General features: G+C 36.6%; 1 protein-coding gene across 1 annotated transcript in view; it reads left to right on the top strand.

Annotated features, from left to right (window-relative positions):
- HFM1 (helicase for meiosis 1) overlaps positions 1-23,430 on the top strand; it is a 64,142-nt gene that overhangs the window by 20,138 nt on the left and 20,574 nt on the right. Inside the window, 12 exon segments of the mRNA XM_087959982.1 lie at positions 138-215; positions 296-457; positions 3,825-4,025; positions 4,114-4,202; positions 5,821-5,864; positions 5,957-6,058; positions 7,334-7,479; positions 8,560-8,654; positions 11,321-11,454; positions 19,077-19,124; positions 20,050-20,130; positions 22,632-22,723. Coding sequence (XP_087816108.1) covers positions 138-215; positions 296-457; positions 3,825-4,025; positions 4,114-4,202; positions 5,821-5,864; positions 5,957-6,058; positions 7,334-7,479; positions 8,560-8,654; positions 11,321-11,454; positions 19,077-19,124; positions 20,050-20,130; positions 22,632-22,723 — 1,272 coding nt within the window.

The following is a 23,430-nucleotide window of genomic DNA, read 5'->3' as shown; positions in this document are numbered from 1 at the left end:
AATTGTTAGTATTTATAATGCTAAAGTGGATTGCTAGGTGTAGTAATAATGATTGACAATACCAACGGTATTTGAATCCTATAAAACAGATGATTTAGATTGTACTACAATATTATTTTTTTTCTATTATCCTTTAGGAAAAGTGGGATAGCATGACTAGAAAGTGGAGAGATAACTCTTTAGTTCAGCTCGTGAGACTTATCCTGATTGATGAGGTAAAGTAGTAATTGATGACTTAAAATATAATAATGGAAAGCAGTAGATGTTTTATATAGAGTTGTATTTAATTCCATAGGTACATGTTGTAAAAGATGAGAGCCGAGGTGCTACTCTTGAAGTTGTGGTCAGCCGGATGAAAACTATTCAGTCTTCTTTCTCACAAAGTTCTGACAATCCTAGCTCAGTATTTCCCATGAGATTTGTGGCAGTTTCTGCAACAATTCCAAATGCAGAAGATGTAAGAAACATGAATTAACTTTTCTTTTTATACGCTATACTATATACTTAAGATTTCAAAAAGATTTTTTTCTTTCTGATCAACTGCTTGCTATCCAAAATCAAATATCCAAAAAAGAAAGGAAAGGAAAGGATAATTACAGCATTTTAAATTTAAAAGGCTATGCTTGATGGGAAAACTCTGTAGTTCTCTCATATTTGTTGAATATAGATACAGGTTACAGTACTGGCAATCTAATGATTGTATTCCAAAATGCATTGATGGGTCGTAAGTATGTAATGTATGTGCTTAGAACAGTGAATGTTTCTGTTTCACACTGTCATCTCTAAATAAGTGATTGCTTATTACCACAAGTCAGTATCAGCTCTTAGCATAAGCTAGCATAAGCATAGATAAACCTGCCCCTTCAGCTCTTCCAGTAGTAGATTTTTGCAAAATGTGTCCAATGTGTTACAATTTCAGTGTCATTTTTACCTGAAGTGAGAATTCCCTAACTCTCCAGCTTTTTCAAAATCTAACTTTTGTTCCCATAGACTATCCTGGGGGAAACTATTGCTAACATGATTCTGGTCTTCATAGATACGGACTCTTCACAGCACTTGAATATCTTTTTCAAAGCCTCGAGTGCTACCTTACCAAATAGTTGATTCATTTTATCTTTCACTGTGCTGAGCTTTCCTACATTTATGTTTCTGACAGTCCATATTCCCACAGTAACTCTGTTTTTGCAGTTTTGGATTTTCTGTTCCTGTGTGGCAACATTAGCAACTAGATAACTGGAAAGCTTTAATCTAGCTGAGCCATAAATACCATTAGTACTCCAAAAAAATCCCAATTCCTCAATAGAATATTAAGTGCCATCCAACCTGAAAAAGCCAGCACTATATCATCAATTACTTTATTTTGTCTATCCACATGATTTTCTTAGTAAAATGTGTGTTTATCATTTCTTTCTTTCACATAGTATAAAATTATTCATTTGCTATTGTCACTAAAATGACCATCCACCGCCAGCACGTTCCTATACTGCTGCTGCTGTTGCTTGTTTAACCTTGGATGATCCTTTTGGGACTTGGCATATAATCCCTACATTGTTCATGCCTCCATTGCAGGAACACTCCCCATCATAATGAGACAGCACAGCAAGACTTGAAGGGAGAATTACATATTTACAGTTTCATTTTCTTCCTAAAACCTCAGTCAGCATGGCTTCTGCATAAATTTCAGTCCAATAGTACTGTATATAGTTTGGTAATTCACATCCTGATCCTTTCTCCTGTTTTGGGAGAATCCATTTGAGCATTTCTGCTGTCACTACCTATTTTCCAGGAGACACCTCATCTGGTGTCCATGCCATGGACTATTGCACTTATAGCTTGTTCCACTGGTTCTCATTCAATCAGTTTTGTCCCTCATGATATATAGTCTGAATCTGTTTCACTGTAGTTTTAACCATTAATAAAGAATAAATTCATCTCTCTTCTGTGGCAGCTCTTCAGATATGATATGCAGTCACTGTCATATCTCTCCTGATCTTCTAATGCAGGGGTCCCCAACCACCGGGCCCCGGACCGGTACCAGTCCGTGGAACATTTTCTACCGGGCTGCTGGTTTGCTGGGCGCCGCCATCTTGTTTTGATGATAAAGTGCTTCCAGGTGAGCTTTTCCGGTTGGAAAGCGGCGTTTGGGTCCTGAAGGAATCCTTGCGCCTTAGTTTCATCGAAGGGGGGGGCGGCTTCGAACTAAACTAAGGCACGAGGATTCTTTCAGCACCCAAGGCAAGGCGAGTCGAGCGACCGTCCCGAAGCCGTCCCGAAGCCCATCGACAAAGGTACAAAGGAGGAGTTGAAGGTGGCGGGAGAAGCGGGGACGGCTGGCTGGCCGGTCGCTCGGCTCGCCTTGCCTTGTCATGCGTGCTGATGCCGGTACCGGGCCGCGGATCATTTTGTGATGCCGGTACCGGGCCGTGGCACAAAAAGGTTGGGGGCCACTGCTCTAATGCATCAGACTACTATATTTTAAAACAAAAGAATCTAAAAGCAAAATTTAACCCTAATCTTACTTAAGATAGAAATGATTTCTCTTACTGTGCTTATCCAGCTAGCTTGTCCTACGTAATCCCGACTCTCATACCTTGCAACCTTCAGTCAGAGTTGTAGAAGCACTTCCTCTTAGCTCCTCTTGGCTCCCTACAGATTTTTGCTTTATGCCTCAATGCCTTATCTTACCTCCAATGCCAAACTACTTTGGCCTGCTTTTACCATGGGTCCCACTCTGATCATGTAGAAACTTTTATTGTTCCTGCAAACAGTGCTTTTATGTTCTCAAAATATTTTCTTGGCTCAGACATGTTGCCCTTCCATGCTTCCAGTTCAGAAATGGTTATCTTTGCTCTTACTATAATCCCTCCTTCTCAAGCATCTCTTGGTTGTGTGTTTCTCCTGGAAACTAATCTATTGAACCCATGTTGTTATTTTTCCACTCTTCATTTTGCTTACATTTTACTGCAATAGAAAAAAATCTATGTTTTCTTTCCATTGGTCTTCCTGAGTGATCTGCTTCTTTTCATGTCTACCTTCCTACCTGCTATTTGTCTCAAGATAATTTTTTTTAAACAGAATGGGGAATTTCCTGATGGTTTTTCTTAGGAAAGTTCTGCCAGCATTACTGCTACCTGCTAGTGGCCAGAATACCAGAAACAACCTAGTATTTGTCCTCTATAGCTAAAAAAAAAGAAAGAAAGAAATTATCCCAGTTTGCATTTATATATGTTTGCATTTATAGTCATGGATTCTCCTGCCTATTTGCTCAGGCAACTAGGATATGTGTACTGGCTATTTGGCTGAATGTAGAGGAAGGAATGGTTTGCTATGTCCTACTTGAGTGAATAAGGGATCACTCATTTACTACATTCATAATGTTTATTTCTGATTCCTGAAATTGTATTGTTTTCTTTTCTCAGTATTTACATTTACTGCAGTTTCTACTCAGTTTTTTTTACTGTTATGCCAGGGATGCAGTGATTGAATATTATACAGAACATCTAATGTCTTGCATATAGATAACATTATCCATTCACCCATCTTCATATAAAGTAGGAAGCACTCTATCATAGCAGAAAGGTAGTCATGTAGGCAGTATTTAGCTGTATTAATTGGTAAATCTTGGTAAAAATTCTGGAACAGTACTTTGTATTCATGACACAGATAAGCACACTGAATACCCAGTACAGTAAATCTAAAAATATTTGTGCCAGTGGAGCTTTCATGATTAAAGTACAGTTCCTCTTGAGCAAGTCTTTGCAGGACTGCAGCCCAAGGCATTTTTTCCCAATTTCAATGCTAACATGTTTTCTTTTCCTTTAAAGATTGCAGAATGGCTTTCAGATGGCAAGAGGCCTGCTGTATGCCTGAAAATAGATGAAAGACACCGTCCAGTGAAGCTGCACAAAGTTGTGCTTGGATTTCCCTGCAGTAGCAATCAAACTGAATTCAAATTTGACTTAACACTTAACTATAAAGTAGCTAGTGTTATTCAAACATACTCTGAACAAAAGCCAACACTTGTGGTATGCATGACAATTTCCCCCTTAACAATTGTCATGTTCTAGTGTATATTTCAAAATTATTATAAACAATGGATTTTCTTATTTACAGTTCTGTGCCACAAGGAAAGGAGTTCAGCAAGCTGCTTCTGTACTAGCAAAAGATGCTAAATTTATTATGACTATAGAACAAAAACAAAGGTACCTTATAATGCAGGCTTTCTCCTGGTTACAACATATGTATAGTTTATATGTAGCAAAATCTGTGCTTCTCATCAATTTACAATGGACTGCTATAGAATCACTACATTATTTGTTAGCATGTGGTGATTGGATAGTGAAGTAATTTTGCTAAGAATATTTTTTATTTATTTTATTTGTTTTATTTATTTATTTTATTTTATTTTTTATTTTTTTATTTGATTTGCCAATTGTTTACAAGATAATAAGTATAAGTGTATACATAGTTGTGAATACATGAAATGGGTACATATAAGAAAAATAAAAGAAGAATAAGATAAACAATAGGACAGGGACGGTAGGCACATTGGTGCGCTTATGCACGCCCCCTACAGACCTCTTAGGAAAGGGGTGAGGTCAATAGTAGATAGTCTAAGGTTAAAGTTTTTGGGGTTTGGGGAAGAAACTACAGAGTCGGGTAGAGTATTCCAGACATTGACCACTCTATTGCTGAAGTCGTATTTCCTGCAATCAAGTTTGGTGCGGTTAACTTTGAGTTTGTATCTATTGTGTGCTGTTGTGTTGTTATGGTTGAAGCTGAAGTATTCATTGACAGGTAGGACATTGCAATGTATGATTTTATATACCATGCTTAAATCAGACCGAAGACGGCGTAATTCAAGGTTTTCTAGTTCTAGAATTTCAAGTCTGGTGGCATAAGGTATTCTACAACGAGTAGAGGAGTGGAGAACTCTTCTTGTGAAATAGAGTTCTCCACTCCTCTACTCGTTGTAGAATAGGACTATTTCAGGGAATGCAAATTAATAGCATCAGACCACATACTTATGAGGTAATTGAATTCATCCTTTTGTAAAGTAATTGCTTTTGGAATATCTAAGATAAGTCTCTCTGTGTTTTAAAATTGTCAGATACCAACAATTAAAGCATTAGTGCTGAATATTTTCATTATTTTTCCAGGCCCTCCCCCAATTCCTTAAAATACACTTCATTGATTTGCAGTCAATTTCTTGAAGCAGTAATTTTACTGCTTTAATTGCATACTCCATATAAATATTTCTCTGTATCATTACAGTAAAAAGTATTGAATTTATTTATTTCAATTTTATAGTTGCCCATCTCAATTAGATGGTTTTGGGTGACTTACAATTAAAAGTAAAACAAAAAAGAATACAGTATAAAATATAAAATAATATAAAACCATATAATATTTACATAACACAATTCACAACCAGGGTATACAAAAAGCCAACAACACTCAATGAAACCATTGTATACGTTCTATTGCACAGCCAGGTCTCCAAGCCTCGTGAGAAACTATGTATTCATTGAAGAATGAAGAAGTTGGTGTGAGAACGATTTGTAATGAGTTAAAAATGGAAATTTTATTTGTAGCCTTTTCTGAACTAAAAACGTTTATTTATTACTGTCATGAAACAAGTGAAATTATTTTAGTCTTATCAGGTAATAAATGAGGTTCTCCTATTTTTCATCCCAGTCCAATTTGAAGTTTACCATGATGAAATCAAACAGTGTGATCTTTAAAAAAAAAACTATTACTTTTTTGTACTTATTTAATGACTTATTGAAACTGCCATATTTTCTTGTTCTCTCCTTTAAGATTACAAAGATCTGCAAATATAATAAAAGAAGCCAAGCTAAAGGGTATGTATGTTATGCTAATTGGAGAAACTATAATAATTATTTATGTATAAAGGGAAAACAATCAATATTTCAAGTTTGAATTTCATTTGTAGATCTCCTAATTTGTGGAGTTGCTTATCATCATGCTGGAGTAGAAATGTCTGATAGAAAAATAATTGAAGCAGCTTTTAATATGGGAGACATACCAGTTCTTTGTGAGTACAAGGCATTTCAGAATAAAAATAATTTTGATACTTTATTTCTTAAAAAAGTTAATTGATTTGTTAATTGATTGATTGATTATGTGCTGTCATATCAATGTTGACTGTCAGCAACCACATGAGTAGAATTTCTTCATAACAATCTGTTCCTTTCAGCTCTCCCAACAATGCACTCCTCACTACTGTAACCATTTTGATGCTGGTCATCTTCTTCTTCCTTCCATTTTCCCCAGCATTAAAGTTTTCTCCAAACAGCTAGATTTTCACATAGTATATCTAAAGTAGACCAATTTGAGATTGGAGTTCATTTTTTTAAACTGAGATAATCTTTAAAAACCTTAAGTTGTAAAATTCGAATTTATCATGATAGTTTATAAATGTGGTATGGGGACAGAATGTTTGCCTCTTTTTCACTTAATAATATTGAAATTAAATATCTTGATGAGGTATTCTGTTTTTTGCACTTTTATTTCATTTTTATGTGCTGTTAGATTTAATTTTTATTATAACTATAAAAGTCCAAAGTTGGAAAACTCTGGGTCTCTGGATTTCTGAAAGGGCCAGTTAGTAAATTAATAAATATTTTTTAAAAAATTGCTATTCAGAATTATCTAAATGCAAAGGCAGCACAGCATGGAAAAGTAAATGGTTATGGACATGAAGAGGGCTTGGATCACACTTCCTATTTTGTTGCAGATTTTCTGAATTTTAGTTTTGCTAACTAACTACTTATAGATATCATATTTCATTACCAAACTAGTAACATTATCAGTGTTTTGACACAAACAAGTGGTGTTTGTTAAATTTTATATGTGTAAACTGCCTTGTTTAGAGCCCTGATTATATTAGTTAATTCAGTAATGAAACATTGGAAGAAGAAACCAAGATCAGCAAACAGCAATATCTCAAAATTTTAATCCTGAGCTACATATATCTCCACTTTCTAGCCTTTTAGATGTATGTGTCACTGGTAAACTAGTGTACCGTACTTACACAGTTGTTGCATATGATATATGCAAAATGAAATGTCTTGCTACAACTTGATATAATATTTGAGTATACTTGATTGAAATAATAGGGGTTTGTCAACAAAATATAATATACAATGTTATAAGATGGAGAATTGAATGACGAATACTCATTCAAACTTTTTTTCTCACTTCATTGTGTCGAAAGGAAGAAAGTCTAGTATATTACAAAAATATAGTTATATCCACAATTTTTTAAAAACTAATCTCTTGTAACAAGTTCAATATTTCATTTTTACAGTTACTACTAGTACACTTGCCATGGGAGTAAATTTACCAGCACACCTGGTAGTTATAAAATCAACTATGCATTATGCTGGAGGAATGTTTCAAGAGTATAGTGAAACTGATATTTTGCAAATGATTGGGAGAGCAGGAAGACCTCAGGTAAGATGAATTTATCTTAAACCAAGTTAAATATGGAATTAGTAAAAGTTGGCACTAATATGTTTTATTTTGTGTATGTGTCCCTTGGAGTCATTGCTAACTCTTAGCAACTGCCTGGGTCAATCCCTGAAGTTTTCTTGGCAAGCTTTCAGAATTGGTGTGCAACTGCCTGCTTCAAAGGGCAGAGAGGGTATGACTGGACCAAGGTCACACAGCAGGCTTTGTATCCAAGGCAGAATTAGAAATCACAGTCTCATTGTTTCTAACCTAATGCCTTAACTACTACACCAAACTGTCTCTCACATTTGATATATTAATTTTGTTGTAAATGAATGTCTGCCCATTTTATTGTCAAAGTTTTTATTACCACACTAGAGCTATTGTTGAATAATTAATATAACTATGTTTATGAGAAAATGTATAGTTGTTACCAGGGTTTAAAATTGAAGATTAAATGTTTCTGAATTAAGAATAATCTGTAGAACATCAATAGGAAAAAAATAATTTTCATAAAAGTATCAGCAGTTCATATTGCTTGTTGTTAGCACTAGCTAGAATGTTCTAATTTTATTTTTTAACTTTTGCAACTGATAAGCAAGGCTGCAAGAAAAAATGTATATGAAGTATAATGATGGCAATTGTACCATTTTGCGCAACTTTCATATAAATTCTATTCCTAGACAGAACCAAAACTTGATATTTTAATGTTCATTCTATGAATTTATGAAAAAATTGTTAGAGCAGTGTTCAGCTCATGCTCCTTATTGATCATCTCTTAAATGAGACCCCTGTTTTTATACTTATTTATAATATTTTAATAGAGGGTGAAACATAATTCCTGCTCATTATCTTTGTAAAGTGTTTTTTTAATTGAATTAAAGTAAAAGTACTTTTTGGAAATTCCCTTTTGGTATTTTCAATAGCAAATAAAAGACATGGGGGATGTCTTGAATTAACACAATAATAATATTAACACAACAATAATATTCCTAAAGCCTTCAGAAGTACAAATCCCAAATACTTCAGTTTGTTTACTTTCTACTATACTTGAAGGTGTATTGTATATATATTTTTCCACAGTTTGATACAACAGCAACAGCAGTTATCATGACAAGGCTAAGTACAAGAGACAAGTATGTTCATATGTTAAATGGTGCAGATACAATAGAAAGCAGGTAACTTAAATGGTTTTTAGTATGTAACTAGAAATGCTGTCATATTTGTTTGATTATTGCTAAGAAATGTTTCTCTAGGATCATGAAGATAGGCCTACGAAGGGAAAAAACTTTAGAAAATCTTTGTCTTTCAAGCATGAACCAGAATAGTAAGCCATAAGGCAAACAGACTACACAGTATTTTCACTGAATGTTTACTGTAACAATCTGAATATAAGAGGAACAAATGTATGTTGAAATCCTACATATGCAACCATCTGTAGTACAATAGCAGTAATATGAGAATTAGAATAAGAAAATACATATGATTCTTTATTTATTTTCATTTTCTCTTAAGCATTTTGAAAGGAGCTTTGGGAATGAGAAAATATTGGATTTATCTGGGGAAAGGGCTTCTTCCCTTAGTCCTGTTATTCAGATTCAATTTGGAATCTCTTACGGTTACTTTCAATTCAAAATTGAGATACTTTGAGATTACACAGTTTTCCCATAGTATATAATCTGAACTTGATCATCATTATTATCACATTTTTATTCCATCTTTTATAAGTATACATGTACATGAACATGTATATATATATATATATATATACACACATACATACACATACATACATACATACATGCATCGAAGTGGTGAACATAATTAATACTCCTGCCTCCTATTTTCCCTACAAAAACTTTGAAGTGGGTTGGATTTGAAAGACAACATGCGGGGCCGACCAAGCCATGCTCCCCTTAAAATAGCTTTACCCCCCGGATTCCCTCCTCCTAAACTTGAAAAAGTGACTGACCCAAGCCAGCTTCCATGCCTAATATATGCTTAGATTGTCATTTTATTGTATTTTGAGTGACTTCTGGAGCTCTGCCCAGAAAAATAATAGCTAGCCACATTTTAAAATGTATCATAAAACTGACATAGTTTAACATGCTCTTTAAACCCAAATTCCAACAAAAGCAAGCTAAGTATGGAAGCAGGTATTTCTGCATATCTCTAAAATTGCATTTTAAGGTTATTTTGCTGCTGTGTGTTGGAAAAATCAGCACTAGCTGCTAAAAATGGTGATGTTCAAATTCTTTATTGTTCTACTTATGAAATGTGAAGGAATTTGAAACTGAATCCAAGCCACTAACTACATCAGGGGTGTCAAACTCACGGTGTCATGGCGGTGTCATGTGATGTATTGCAACTTTCCCCCACTTTGCTAAACTGGGCATGGTCAGTGCATGACATATCTGGCCTGTGGGCCATGAGTTTGACAGCCCTGCACTTCATAATCATGTAAAATCATATAAAACCTGGTACATGAAAGACAAGGAAACCAGACCACTCTGAACATTGGGGGCATCACAAAATGTAACATCTGTATATCTCTGCTTTGACCTTAAAGGTAGGTGGACCATGTATACTCTGAGAGGGTCTATATATCACTTCTGCAACTGCTGAACAGCAAGGCCTAGATAGTTAATGCAATTTATTTATTTGTTTATTTATTTATTTAGTCAAACGCTTACAATATAATAGAAATAAGAATAAACATAAGTTTAAATACATGAAATAGGAACTAATAATTGGGGACAATAGCACAGGGACAGTAGGCACGATTGTGCATGTCCTTTACAGACCTCTTAGGAATGGGGTGAGGTCAATAGAGGTTAGTTTGAGGGTAAAGGAGTAGGGGTTTGAGCATGTGACAAAAGAATCAGGTAGTGAGTTCCAGACATTGACCATTCTGTTGCTGAAATTGTACTTCCTGCAATCAAGTTAGAAGTGGTTTACATTTAGTTTATATCTGTTGTGTGCTCTTGTGTTGTTGTGGTTAAAGCTGAAATATTCATTAACCTGTAAGACATTGTAACATATGATTTTATGCACTATGCTTAAGTCCAATCTTAGCCGGTGTATTTATATAGTCTTTATACTGATTCCCAATAGAAAGACAGTATTGGATGATTGCTATCATGTCACCCTCAAGCCTTCTCTTCATTAGGCCTAACATACTGTTCCCTTAGCCATTCATTGTGTGATTTAGCCTCCAGATCCCTTATCATTTTTGTTGTTCTTCTCTGCACACTAGGGCCTCAGCTTCTCTTTTTGTATTGTGGTAACTTAGCACTTAGACTTAAATACCACTTCACAGTGCTTTACGGTCCTCTCTAAGCAGTTTACAGAGTCAGCATATTGCCCTCAACAATCTGGGCCCTCATTTTACTGACCTTGAAAGGATGGAAAGCTGAGTCAACCTTGAGCTGCTCCCATGTTCCTGATGCTATCCTTCTGCTAATGCAGCCTAGAACTGCATCCGCCTTTTTGGCAGCAGCAATCAAACTGCTGACCCACAAGCAGTGGTCCACCAAGACACTTTCATAGATACTATTATTGAGCCAGGAACTGCTTATCCTGTACCTGTGCATTTAGTTTGAATTACATAAAAATGTCTTTAAGCTCTCCCAGTAAGAAATGAAACCAACTACTTATATCTTAATATTTAACTATTACTTAATTAAATGTATTATTGTTTTAAATATTTATATTTTAGGGGTTCAGCACTAGATCACAAATCACTAGTTCTCTATTTAAGAATAAATTGTGTTGGTAATAATATATATTTTATGCATGTAATTTGTATCTTATTTTTTTCCTTTTCTCTCTCTCTTTATATTAGTTTGCACAAACATCTAATTGAGCACTTAAATGCTGAAATAGTGCTTCACACCATCACTGATGTGAACATAGCTTTAGAATGGGTGAGATCAACTTTCCTCTATATCAGAGCTTTGAAGAATCCAGCCTATTATGGTAGGTGGCACTTAAAATTTGTGAATTGAAGTAGACAATTAAAATGTGATGTGGTAATTTGTTTCTTATGATAAAACAGTTTTCTGTTGGCAAATAATTTACTCAAAACATTAATGGTATTTCTTATGCATTTCCTTTTTCAGTAGAGATCTAGGCAATCAGGATATGTAGTTTCTTATTGCTTATGTTCATCTGTCTTTTCCTGCTTACAGGAATACAGAACAATATTTTTTGCGGGGTAATTAAGCAAATGCCATGATCATTAAGTGAACAGCATAGTCGTTAGTTAAATCCATTATACCCAATGGGTGTTTTTTTTGCTGGAAACCAGAAGTGAACACTGGAAACTAGCAAACAATGTAAAAAATCATGCTCATATGATCATGGGATGCTGCAAAATGGCACAAAGTGAGCCAGTTGCCAAGCACCCAAAATGCAATCAAATTAACAAAAGCAAATTTGAAAATTAACTGGAGCAAGCTGGGAACTAAGAAAAACTTTCCAGAAAAAAGTCCCCCAGTCCATCTCAACGGGAGATTCAGCTGGGTGATAATTTAGCACCTCAATTTTAAATTTTCCTCTCTCACTCTTCTTAATTATATGACCGAGAACAAAGAGTATTTTCCCACGTCATTATAGTTGTGCTTTTAAAGTTGTAGCAACGTTTCAGCAGAATCTCATCTGCTATCATCAGGCTTCTATATTGTGTTCGTTAGATATATATATAACACACCCCAACCAGGCACCCAGATGAAACCTAGCTTCCTAATAAACAATAGCCGTCTGTTTACTCAGAGCCAGGCCGCACTAAAAGCCTCCATTACAGGAAACACAATGTTGCCAGCCAATCAAGACAAAAAAAGCTACAAAACAGACAGAAGATATCAGAAACACAAATCAAGCAGAACACAGCAAACTCCAAGACCAATAAACACAGACCAAGACTCCCAACCAATCAGGATGAAGAAAAAACCATTCTGGCACAGCAGTAGGCTAGCACCAAATTTAAAACAGAAATGGCTGTGAAAATCTGACTCACAGACGAACACTATACAGAAGCCTGATGATGGCAGATGAGATTCTGCCGAAACGTTGCTATAACTTTAAAAGCACAACTATAATAACATGGGAAAATACCCAAACAAAGCTGAATACCATATATATATACACATACATAGATACTACCTGTTATTTTGTTACACAGATGAAAATATACAAACTCTGCAGCAAGTGGGATCAAACAGATTCCTAACCAACTTAGCTGGCAACTTTGTCATTCAAAAGGTAAAGGAGGAAACTAGAGGTAAAACTATACTGGATCTAATTCTTACTAATAGAGAAGAAATGATAGAGGGAGTTGAAGTTGCTGGAACCTTGGGTGAGAGTGACCACATCATACCAGAATTCAATATAAATGCAAACACAAGCAATAGAATATAATCCAACCAGTGTCTTAAACTTTAAAAGAGCTGATTTTAACAAATTAAGAGAGAGCCTAAGCAAAATTTCATGGATAAAAATCCTAAAGGGGAAAACAACTCAAGAAGCATGGGAAACATTGAAAAATATGATCATAAAAGCCCAACACAACACCATACCACAAAAAAACAAGAAATCCAAGAAAAAACCAGCATGGTTGCACAAAGATCTCTCTGATAAACTGAAAGACAAAAAGGATAAGTACAAAAAATGGAAAGAGGGACACATAACCAAGGAAGAATATCAGCAGATGGTTGATTAGGAATCTGAAAAGATGAAGTCAGGAAAGCAAAAGTTCACAATGAACAAAGACTTGAAGCAAAAGTCAAAGATAATAAAAAGTTTCTTTCAATGTATAAATAACAAGAAAAAAGTCAAGGAAACAGTCGGCCCACTAAAGAGAGAATATGGCAAGGAAGTAACGAGCAGTGGAGAGAAAGCAGAGCTGCTTAACTCATTCTTTGCATCAGTCTTCATAAAAAAGAAGCTATAGCCCAATTTACCAAAAGACAGACTAAAAATTAAAATAAGCAAGAAAATGGCAAGAGAATACCTGTCTGACCCTGATGAATATAAATCACCTGGACCCGATGGATTACATCCCAGATTTCTGAAGGAGCTGGCAGATGTTATCTCAGAACCATTGTATCATATCTTTAAAATATCTTGGAGCATTGGGGAATTATCAGAAGATGGGAAAAGAGCTGATGTAATTCCCATCTTCAAATGAAAATGGGGGTGGGAACAGACCAGTGGTGGTATTCAGCCAGTTTGTACTGATTCAGACGAACTGGTAGCGAGGATTTGGCATGGGTTGCCGAACCAGTAGTAACTTCTGGCTGACCACGCCTCCAACCTGGTCGCCGCTCACTCGCTTGCCCCACCCACCCAATGCCCGATGCCCGCTCACCCTGTCTACCCGATGCTTGCCTACCCAGTCACTCCTTAAGGTATTTCCCTTTTTTTTTTAACCTTCCGACAATTGGGATTCCCCTCGCTTCTTACTGCTTCGCTCAGGAGGCTTTCCTGAGTCCCAGGGAAGCTTCCTGGGAGCAAAAATGCCCCCACTAGAGGCTCCTCTGAGGCCAGGATGGCCCCAAAATGGAGCATGGAGGAGCGCTGTGTGCCCTTCCTATGCTCTGTTTTTTTTTCCTGAGCCCCAATGGAGCCTTCTGTAAGCAACCCCCCCATAGGCTCCCCTGAAGCCAGAAAGGCCCCAAAATGGAGTGTGGAGGGGTGCTGTGTGAGTCTCCTATGCTCTAATTTTTTTCCTGAGCCCCAATGGAACCTTCTGTAAGCAATCCCCCATAGGCTCCCCTGAAGCCAGAAAGGCCCCAAAATGGAGTGTGGAGGGTGCTGTGTGAGTCTCCTATGCTCTAATTTTTTTTCCTGAGCCCCAATGGAGCCTTCTGTAAGCAACCCCCATAGGCTCCCCTGAAGCCAGAAAGGCCCCAAAATGGAGTGTGGAGGGGTGCTGTGTGAGTCTCCTATGCTCTAATTTTTTTCCCTGAGCCCCAATGGAGCCTTCTGTAAGCAATCCCCCATAGGCTCCCCTGAAGCCTGAAAGGCCCCAAAATGGAGTGTGGAGGGGTGCTGTGTGAGTCTCCTATGCTCTAATTTTTTTTCCTGAGCCCCAATGGAACCTTCTGTAAGCAACCCCCATAGGCTCCCTGAAGCCAGAAAGGCCCCAAAATGGAGTGTGGAGGGGTGCTGTGTGAGTCTCCTATGCTCTAATTTTTTTTCCTGAGCCCCAATGGAGCCTTCTGTAAGCAACCCCCCATAGGCTCCCCTGAAGCCAGAAAGGCCCCAAAATGGAGTGTGGAGGGGTGCTGTGTGAGTCTCCTATGCTCTAATTTTTTTTCCTGAGCCCCAATGGAGCCTTCTGTAAGCAACCCCCCCATAGGCTCCCCTGAAGCCAGAAAGGCCCCAAAATGGAGTGTGGAGGGGTGCTGTGTGAGTCTCCTATGCTCTAATTTTTTTTCCTGAGCCCCAATGGAGCCTTCTGTAAGCAATCCCCCCATAGGCTCCCCTGAAGCCAGAAAGGCCCCAAAATGGAGTGTGGAGGGGTGCTGTGTGAGTCTCCTATGCTCTAATTTTTTTTCCTGAACTCCAGGGGAGCCTTTTGGGAGCAAAAATGCCCCCCAGAGGCTCCCCTGAGGCCATGAAGGCCCCCAAAAATGGGGGTGGGGGGTGTGCTGCAAAAAAAGAAGAAGCCATGCCCACCTAGCCATGCCCACGGAACCGGTAGTAAAAACTTTTGAATCCCACCATTGAAACCGACCCAGGAAACTACAGAACAATCAGTCTAACACCAATACCTGGAAGATACTGGAAAAAATAATCAAAAACCATATATGTGAACATCTAGAAACAAATAAAGTTATAACAAGTAGCCAGTATGGGTTTGTTAAAAAGAGATCATGTGAAACCAATCTTATTTCATTCTTTGATAAAGTGACTAAATTAATAGACCAGTGAATTGCTGTGGATATAGTATATTTAGACTTCATTGTTTGATGAAGTAAACCAGTATTTGATGAAGTAAACCAGTATTTAGACTTCAGTATTTGATTAAGTAAACCACAACCCACTTCTTGATAAATAAGAAAAATGTGGGATAGATAGAATCACCACCAGATGGATTTGTAACTGGCTGACAAACCGTACTCAATGAGTAATTCTTAATGCTACTACGTTCATCTACATGGAAGTAAGCAGTGGAGTACCACAAGGTTCTGTCTTAGGCCCAGTACTCTTCAATATTTCATAAATGGCTTAGATGAGGGTCTAGAAGGGGAACTCATCAAATTTGCAGATGACAGTAAGCTCACAGGAATAGCCAACACCTCAGAAGACACGCTCAGGATCCAAAAAGATCTTGACAGACTTGAACAATGGGCCCTATCCAACAAAATTAATATGGAGAAAATCAAAATTACATGAAGTATTAGTATCCCTTTATAAAGCCTTAGTAAGGCCACACCTGGAATACTGCATCCAGTTTTGGTCACCTCATTACATAAAAGATGTTGAAACTTTGGAAAAAGTTAGCAAAGAAGAGCAACTAAGATGATTAAAGACCTGGAGACTAAAACATATGAAGAATGGTTGAAGGATTTGGGTTTGGCTAGTCTAGAGAAAAGAAGGATTAGTGGGGATATGATAGCAGTATTCCAGTATTTGAGAGGTTGCCCAAAGAGGAAGGAGTCAATTTATTTTCCAAAGTGTCACAGGGCAGAACAAGAAACAATGGGTGAAAACAAGAAACAATGGAGAGAAGCAACCTAGAATTAAGGAGAAATTTCTTAACAGTGAGGACAGTTAAGCAGTAGAACAACTTGCCTTCAGAAGTCGTGGGTGCTTCATTACTGGAAGATTTTAAGAAGAGACTGGACAGTCACTTGTCTCAAATGGTACATGGTCTCCTGTTTGAGCAGGGCGCTGGGCTAGAAGACCTCCAAGATCCTTTCCAGCTCTATTGAGATTGAGTTACTTAGTAAAAGTGTTAGGAAAAATGGCTGAAACCCGGTCAAGCTATGTAGTTTCCTTATCTTATCTTCAAAACAGTTAGATTTGACAAGAGCTTTTATGAATACTGAACCTCTTTTGTATCTTTATGTGAACGCTTTGCTTACCAACCATCTCATAGTCTGTAAGGTGCTCGATAAATTATTACCCAGGATTACAGATTAGAATTTTTACTAAACTCATAAATGGCATGCTTGGATTTGCGCAGTCAAAATGGAAAGTTAAAATTATGCAAGAAAACTTGGAAATAGAAAATCAGTCTGTCTTTGGGATATTGCAGCTGTAGTTCTTATTTCTTCTTGTTCCATTGATGGCCTTGAGGTTACTTAAACTTTTAACAGATTTATTGCAGTTTCATACTGCAATTTCTTTTGTAGAAGTCTGATAATTCTTTCTATGCAACATTTCGAAATATTAAAATGTTAGTTGCATATTGGAATGTGATACAGATAGTATTTTGTTTCCAACAGTAAGTATTAGGCTGCCTGTTTTTGAAGAAGATGGATTCACTTTCTTGAATAGTGTATAATTTTTTTAAGTTTTCAGCTAAATAGGCTTGTTTTTATAGAGAATCAAATGAGAACATTAAAATTCATAAACTATTTTATATCAAGTGAATGCAGATCTATTTCCCCCAAAGGCAGAGTTACTGTTTCTTCACTGATCCTTCTTGCTGTCATCACCACAGCATAAGGCATTCTGCAGTGTTCAGCACAGTAGGATCTCTCTGTATGTGGAACAGCTGCTTTTTAGAACTGTGAAAGAAAAGGGGGAGGGAAAAAGTGGTAAATGAAATACTTACTTTCTTGAAATGCCCTTAAATGATAACAGTTAGGACATTTAGCACCTTTCACTACATCTGTTTTCACACTGATTTTGTATATATGTGTGTATGTGTGAGAGAAAGAGCAAGAAGAAAGTGAGAGAGAGATGAAAGCAGATATAAAATCTTTGTAGTAGTCACTGGAAAAATATTCACAAAAATAAGTATTTTTTTTAAAAAAAGGTCTGTATTTGTTAGCAGAAATACAGTGGAACAAATGTTAATGTTTGAATGCTATCTTGCTTTTTCTGTAATAAGCTGAGATTTTAAAAAATAGAAATAGAAAATAGGGAAAAAGTCAGATGCTGAAAGCATTTTGAACTATGACAACTGAATATTATTTTCTAAGCCATTTTTAGTGCTAGAACAGATTCCTTTGTTGTCTCATGAATAATGGACAAACATTTATATGTGCAATTAGGATGCTTACGTTAAAGGAGGAAAGGAGAAATTCAGAGCTCTGAGGGGAAGGTGGTCAATTCCTAAGATGAAGCACTATGACAGATTGCTATATGTGAGAACAGCAAGCAGCAGTTACTTTAGTCCTACAAGCCAGTTTTAAAGGAAATTTGAAATTTCTGGTATATCTAGGTCATTAGCTGACTACCTATGGACTATAGCATGAATTTGTGGGTTGATACATTCTAAAATATAGTGTATGGTGTCTATATCTTCTTATCCATTGTTCCTTCTATATTGGAAGGACAACAATATGTGTAGCAAGGTACCAGCAGGTGCTGGAAATCTGTTCCAGAAGTTGGAAATTGTACAAAAAGAGATGGTACATGTGTATGTGTAAACAAGGGCTAGAAGAGTGATAGGAAGTAGAAGTAGCACTTGATTTATGAACACAATTGGAACCAGAATCTCAGTTGTTAAGCAAAGTGGTTAAGCAAGATGCCCACATGACTACTTTGCTCAACAACTGCAATCCCAACTCTCCCGGTTGCAATCTTTAAGCGATCTCCTAGGTCACTGAGTGGAATAATAAGAGTTGCCTGGAGAGATGATTTAAGCTCCATGAAAAGCTGAAATCCTCCCTGCAAGCAGCCCTTTTGCTTTCAAATGTTCTTGCAGCTGTAATCAGCTCCCCTCTGTGCAAGGAGGGAAAATCATTTGGTAAGCTCCAGGAATTGAACTTAAATCATTGAAAACCTGGATCTGGATCAAGGCCCGAGGCTGAAGTTTATTATTTGTTCATGTTTTGTTTTGTTGTTTTTGAGGTCCATTAAATCTGGACTGTCAATGTAATTCAATATTTTTATGTATACACTAGTTTTGTATGTCATCCAGAGTCCATTGGTACTGGGTGACCAATAAATTTAAATAAATAAGTAAATTTTGACTGAATGTAATATATATTTGCTGGAGAATTGTACTTGAGAAACTTGTACATAATTGCACAGAAGTAAAGCAAGATAACATGACATGCTTCTAAGGATTAGAACCATATTTATTTATTTACTTATTAGTGATGCTTCTCTTAGATTACTTATTTTACAATGAATTAATTAATTAGTGATTTTTTAATTGGTTGCTGATGACAACAATGAAATAAATAAAAACCCAAATTGTATAATGTGTGTGTTTTTTGTTTAAGCTGCGACAATTTTAAAGTTAACATTAATAAATAAATTATAAATCTCGTTAAGCATCCTTTTGTGTCCCATAATAAATTGTATGCTTAATATACAAATCTGTAAAACTTCACATAGGTTTCTATAACAAAAGATCTGCACATGATTCTTTTACAAATTAAGCATTAATAATCAAATGTATTCTTTTAACCAAGGGTTTTCAGCTGGGCTGGACAGAAATGGAATTGAAGCAAAATTACAAGGTTAGATTTCTTGAAAACGCAAAGAACAGTGCATTTAAATAGGCTTTAACTTGATACTTAAATTTGTTTGTTCGGTTTGCTTCACATCCTAGTACTAGTTCTGCTAATTCTTTTGTTTTTCCTCTTAGCTCTTGTGGAATCCTTAGGGATTATTGGACCACAATAAAGTGCCTTTTTTCCCTTGAGCCCAAAGAGAGATAGCTCTGCTCTTACCACCAACTCCAGAATTCTTTCCCTTTCACCTAGAATCTCTGCCTTTCTGAATATAGCAAGACTATTTCTCTGTCCCCAAAAAGGTTCCAAGCCATATCTACTTTCACCTCCAATCCTAAAGTTCAGCTCTGCTCCTATTGTGGCTCCTCTCACTTCAACATTGCTTAGTTCTTTTCTTGGGATCTCGCTCATTAGGACTATGTGGTCATTTTCAGTCTTTTATCTTGCTTACATCTTCTCCTTCTGGCATCTTCCTTTTTGGCTATTTCCCAGAAGAGCTTTCCTTCATCTCTTTCAACCATGCTGTTTCCCTTTGTCCCAAAATAAAGCTTTTACTCAAACAAAGGTTGATCTGAAAAGAACCTTCTCCGCAACTCCCTACTTTTATGTGAGGCTAAGATTTTAAACTCACCTTTATAAAGAATCCCCTTTATTTTATCTGGGCAAGTGTAAACTTGTTTTTCTTGTTTGGTCACATGTTCATAGCTATTGCATAGATATTTAAGAAATTGATTTTATATCTGAGAAATAGGGTGAGTGAATGTGGGGAATGGAAGTGCTTGCCTTAAATCAGTTAAATCATTGCCTTGCCTTAAATCAGTTAAATCAGTGTTTTGCCTGTTTACAGAAGATAGATAAATGTTGTGGTTTTTCTATCTGCAAAAATTATTTTTTTCCTGCATGTCAAAAATGATCACTTCAACTTGGACAGAACTATGTTTGAAGAATTTGAATGATTTGTCATCACTTGATTTGATCAAGATGGATGATAATCTCTATTTCAAAACCACAGGTAATAATAATTGATATTATCTGAAAGTTCATAATTTATTTTTTTAATATTTCAATATTTAAAATGTTTTCTGGTGCAGTTGTTCTCATAAAAACTGTGCCCTAGGGCAATGTGCAATTGCAAGACTTCACATAGCTCTCAAGTCTCTGTTATGTGTCCAGCTCTTTCTTTCCATAATGACTGAAAACTGACAGTGTAGTTTTTGTCATTTTCAGTAAACACCTGAAAATTGTAACATCAGCCATAAAATAGACATAACACTATTTTTAAAAAAAATCAAATAGAAAATATACATCATAAAAAATACAAGCATAGCCACATTTATAGTGTCATGATTCTGCCTATCATGATACTATTTACTGCAAATCTCAGGTCTCAGAAAAGTGTTAACTGTGACCAACTCCAATTATAAAAGTCTGTTTCTCCTTGTCTTACAGCATTCCATTAATTAAGGGCAGCTTCTTGATAAGATTTTTGTATTATAAACATGGACTAGGAAAATTGGATAACGGGGGCAGAAACTTAAGACTTTAAGTCACTGTCACATAGCAATAGCACATAGACTTATAAACTGCTTCACAGTGCTTTACAGCCGGGGTGGGATTCAAATTTTTTAACAACCGGTTCTGTGGGCATGGCTTAGGTGGTGGGCGTGGCTTGGTGATGACTGGGTGAACATGGCTTGGTGGTCATGTTATTGGCTGGATGTGGCCAACTCAATATCACTCACATCAAGGCATGCATCTCCTCGCCTGGCCTCTCATGACTGTGGGGATGCTGCAACAGTCGTAAGTGTTAAAAATGGTCATAAGTCACTTTTTTCAGTGCCATTGTAATTTGAATGGTCACTCCACACAAGCAAAGTACCAGCAAAGGAAGGGAAAAAAATTCCAGAGAAGTTCCTGAGACAGGAAGTCTAGTCCTGCCAAGAATGTAATAAGGGTTAATGGAGAGGCAGTTTCTGTAAGCAACACCAGAATGTTTCCTTCCTGCCTTTCTTACAGGATTAGAATTTCTTCTAACAACTGGTTCTCCAAACTGCTTAGAATGTTAACAACCGGTTCTAGCGAATAGGTGCGAACTGGTAGAATCCCACCCCTGTTTACAGCCCTCTCTAAACGGTTTACAGAGTCAGCATATTGCCCCTAACTATCTGGGCCTTCATTTTACTGACTTTGGAAGGATGGAAGGCTTAGTCAACCTTGAGCTAGTGGCACTTGAACTGCCAAACTATGTATGAAAGAGTAGAATCTAGACTCATCTTCCTGTGGAAAACTCCCATTGATATTAACATTTCTTCTGAGGATAATGGAAATCAACCAGAAAATTAACCAATAGACAACCATAAGAAAACAAACTTTTTTTTCCAGATTTGTAGAAAGGCATGATTATAAGGCAGGAGTGTCAAACTCAAGGCCCGCGGGCCAAATCCAGCCCGTGGGGTGCTTAGATCTGGCCCATGGGGCTGACCTGGAAACTGTGAAGGACTGGCCCGCGGTGCCTCTGCCAGTGAAAACGGAGCTCAGGAGGGCTGCATGTGGCCCTCGTGAGCTCCGTTTTCACTGGCAGAGGGTTGCAGGAGGCTGTCACAGCTGAAAATGGAGCTTGGGAGCCCGTTGTCACTGACAGAGCCCTCAGAGCACTACAGGCATCCCCAACATGAATGACATTGAGCTGACCACACTGACCACGCCCATCTCGGCCCTCTGAGGTCAAACAAACCCTGATGTGGGCCTCAATGAAATTGAGTTTGACACCTCTGTTATAAGGCCAATGCAAATAGAGGGGGTAGTATTTATCAGAGTTTTGTGCCATAGAAGAATTTTGTCAGTTCTTTCATACCTACTTGGGAGTGTGGAGAACTGATGAATAGTTTTGAATGTTATATAGTTTTAAATAGTAGCAACATTTTCTTTTTGAAATGTATACTGAACATGTGATAATTAGAAGGCCAGTTAATAGATTAACCATATTTTATGGTTAGATCTAGTTTTTGATATGTTCCCATTCTATAAAAACGAGTAGCTAAAATAATTTGAAGTCCTTGGAATTAAAATCAATGTCACAGAATCATAGAGTTGGAAAATCCCTTTAAACCAGAGGTCTCTAACTTTAGCAACTTTAAGATTTGTGGACTTCAACTCCCAGAATTCCTCAGCCAGCAAAGCCAGCAAAGGAATTCTGGGAGTTGAAGTCCACAAGTCTTAAAGTTGTCAAGGTTGGAGACCCCTGCTTTAAACCATTGAGCTACATTGTATGCGAGAATCCAAACTGAAGCATCCTAAAACCGATGGCTGTCTAGCCAGTCTAGTGAAGAGGAACCTCCCACCTCTTTAGATAATTGGTTCTAAAGGAGAACTGGACTTACTATTAAAAAGGAGTTTTCTTTATCATAAGCGCTCTTAAAATTTAAAGCTATTGTTCAACTAGAAAAAAATTGTCTTTTATATTTCACTTATTAAAAATATTTCATTGTTTTATATATTTATTTTTTTCTACAGAAACTGGACGACAGATGGCTTGGTATTATATTGCATTTGACACTGTAAAAAAGTGTTTCATGGTTAATGGAACAGCAACTTTATCTGAACTGGTAATTTTATTATTCATATGAAGAATTAATACTCTTACAAATTAGCTGAAAACTCATTTATGGTTTCAGATTTTTGAAAGTTGCTTTTGATTGAAACTTTACATAATTCATACCATTTGGCTTAGATCTGTGATAAGAGTTTGAGCTGGAGGAGAAATGACTTGTAGTTCATTAATTATTGTGCAAGCTACTAGAAGAATTCATATTGTGCAATTATAAACAATTATCAGGAATGGCATTAAACTCTAATGCAGAATTATTAGGAAATAATCTGTTCAACTTGAAAATAACTTTTGTGGAATTGGATCACCAATTCTCTGTGGCTCACAAACAAATGGTCTATTTAAAGAAGACCACTGCATTACCAAATCATTATTTCTCATTGATAAGAATTCAAAAATTTGTTATTACTTACTTCCTAGTGCTGAGAGAGAGTGATTGTGGCTTTGTGCTCAAGGTGAGACTAGACCTCATGGTCTCTTGGATTCTATCCTGTGCCTTAACTAATAACCAACCTGGCTTTCATATTAAACTATTGTAATATTTTTTTCTAAAATTCTTGCTACAGATGTCAAATCTTATTACATTTTAGTCTTTAACAGTAAATAATTAATTAATACTGAGTGGATACTTTTCATCTTCCTTTTTTGCCTTTATTACTGATATTATTTGTATATACTTATTGTGGTTCAGCTTAAGGCAGTGGT

The sequence above is a fragment of the Notechis scutatus genome, chromosome 3 (assembly GCF_049901735.1).
Source record: "Notechis scutatus isolate UNSWTSFEM ecotype Mainland chromosome 3, rNotScu1.2, whole genome shotgun sequence".
NCBI lineage: Eukaryota > Metazoa > Chordata > Lepidosauria > Squamata > Elapidae > Notechis > Notechis scutatus.
The sequence above is the reverse complement of the archived record's forward strand: the minus strand, read 5'-3'. Positions and strand labels throughout refer to the sequence as shown.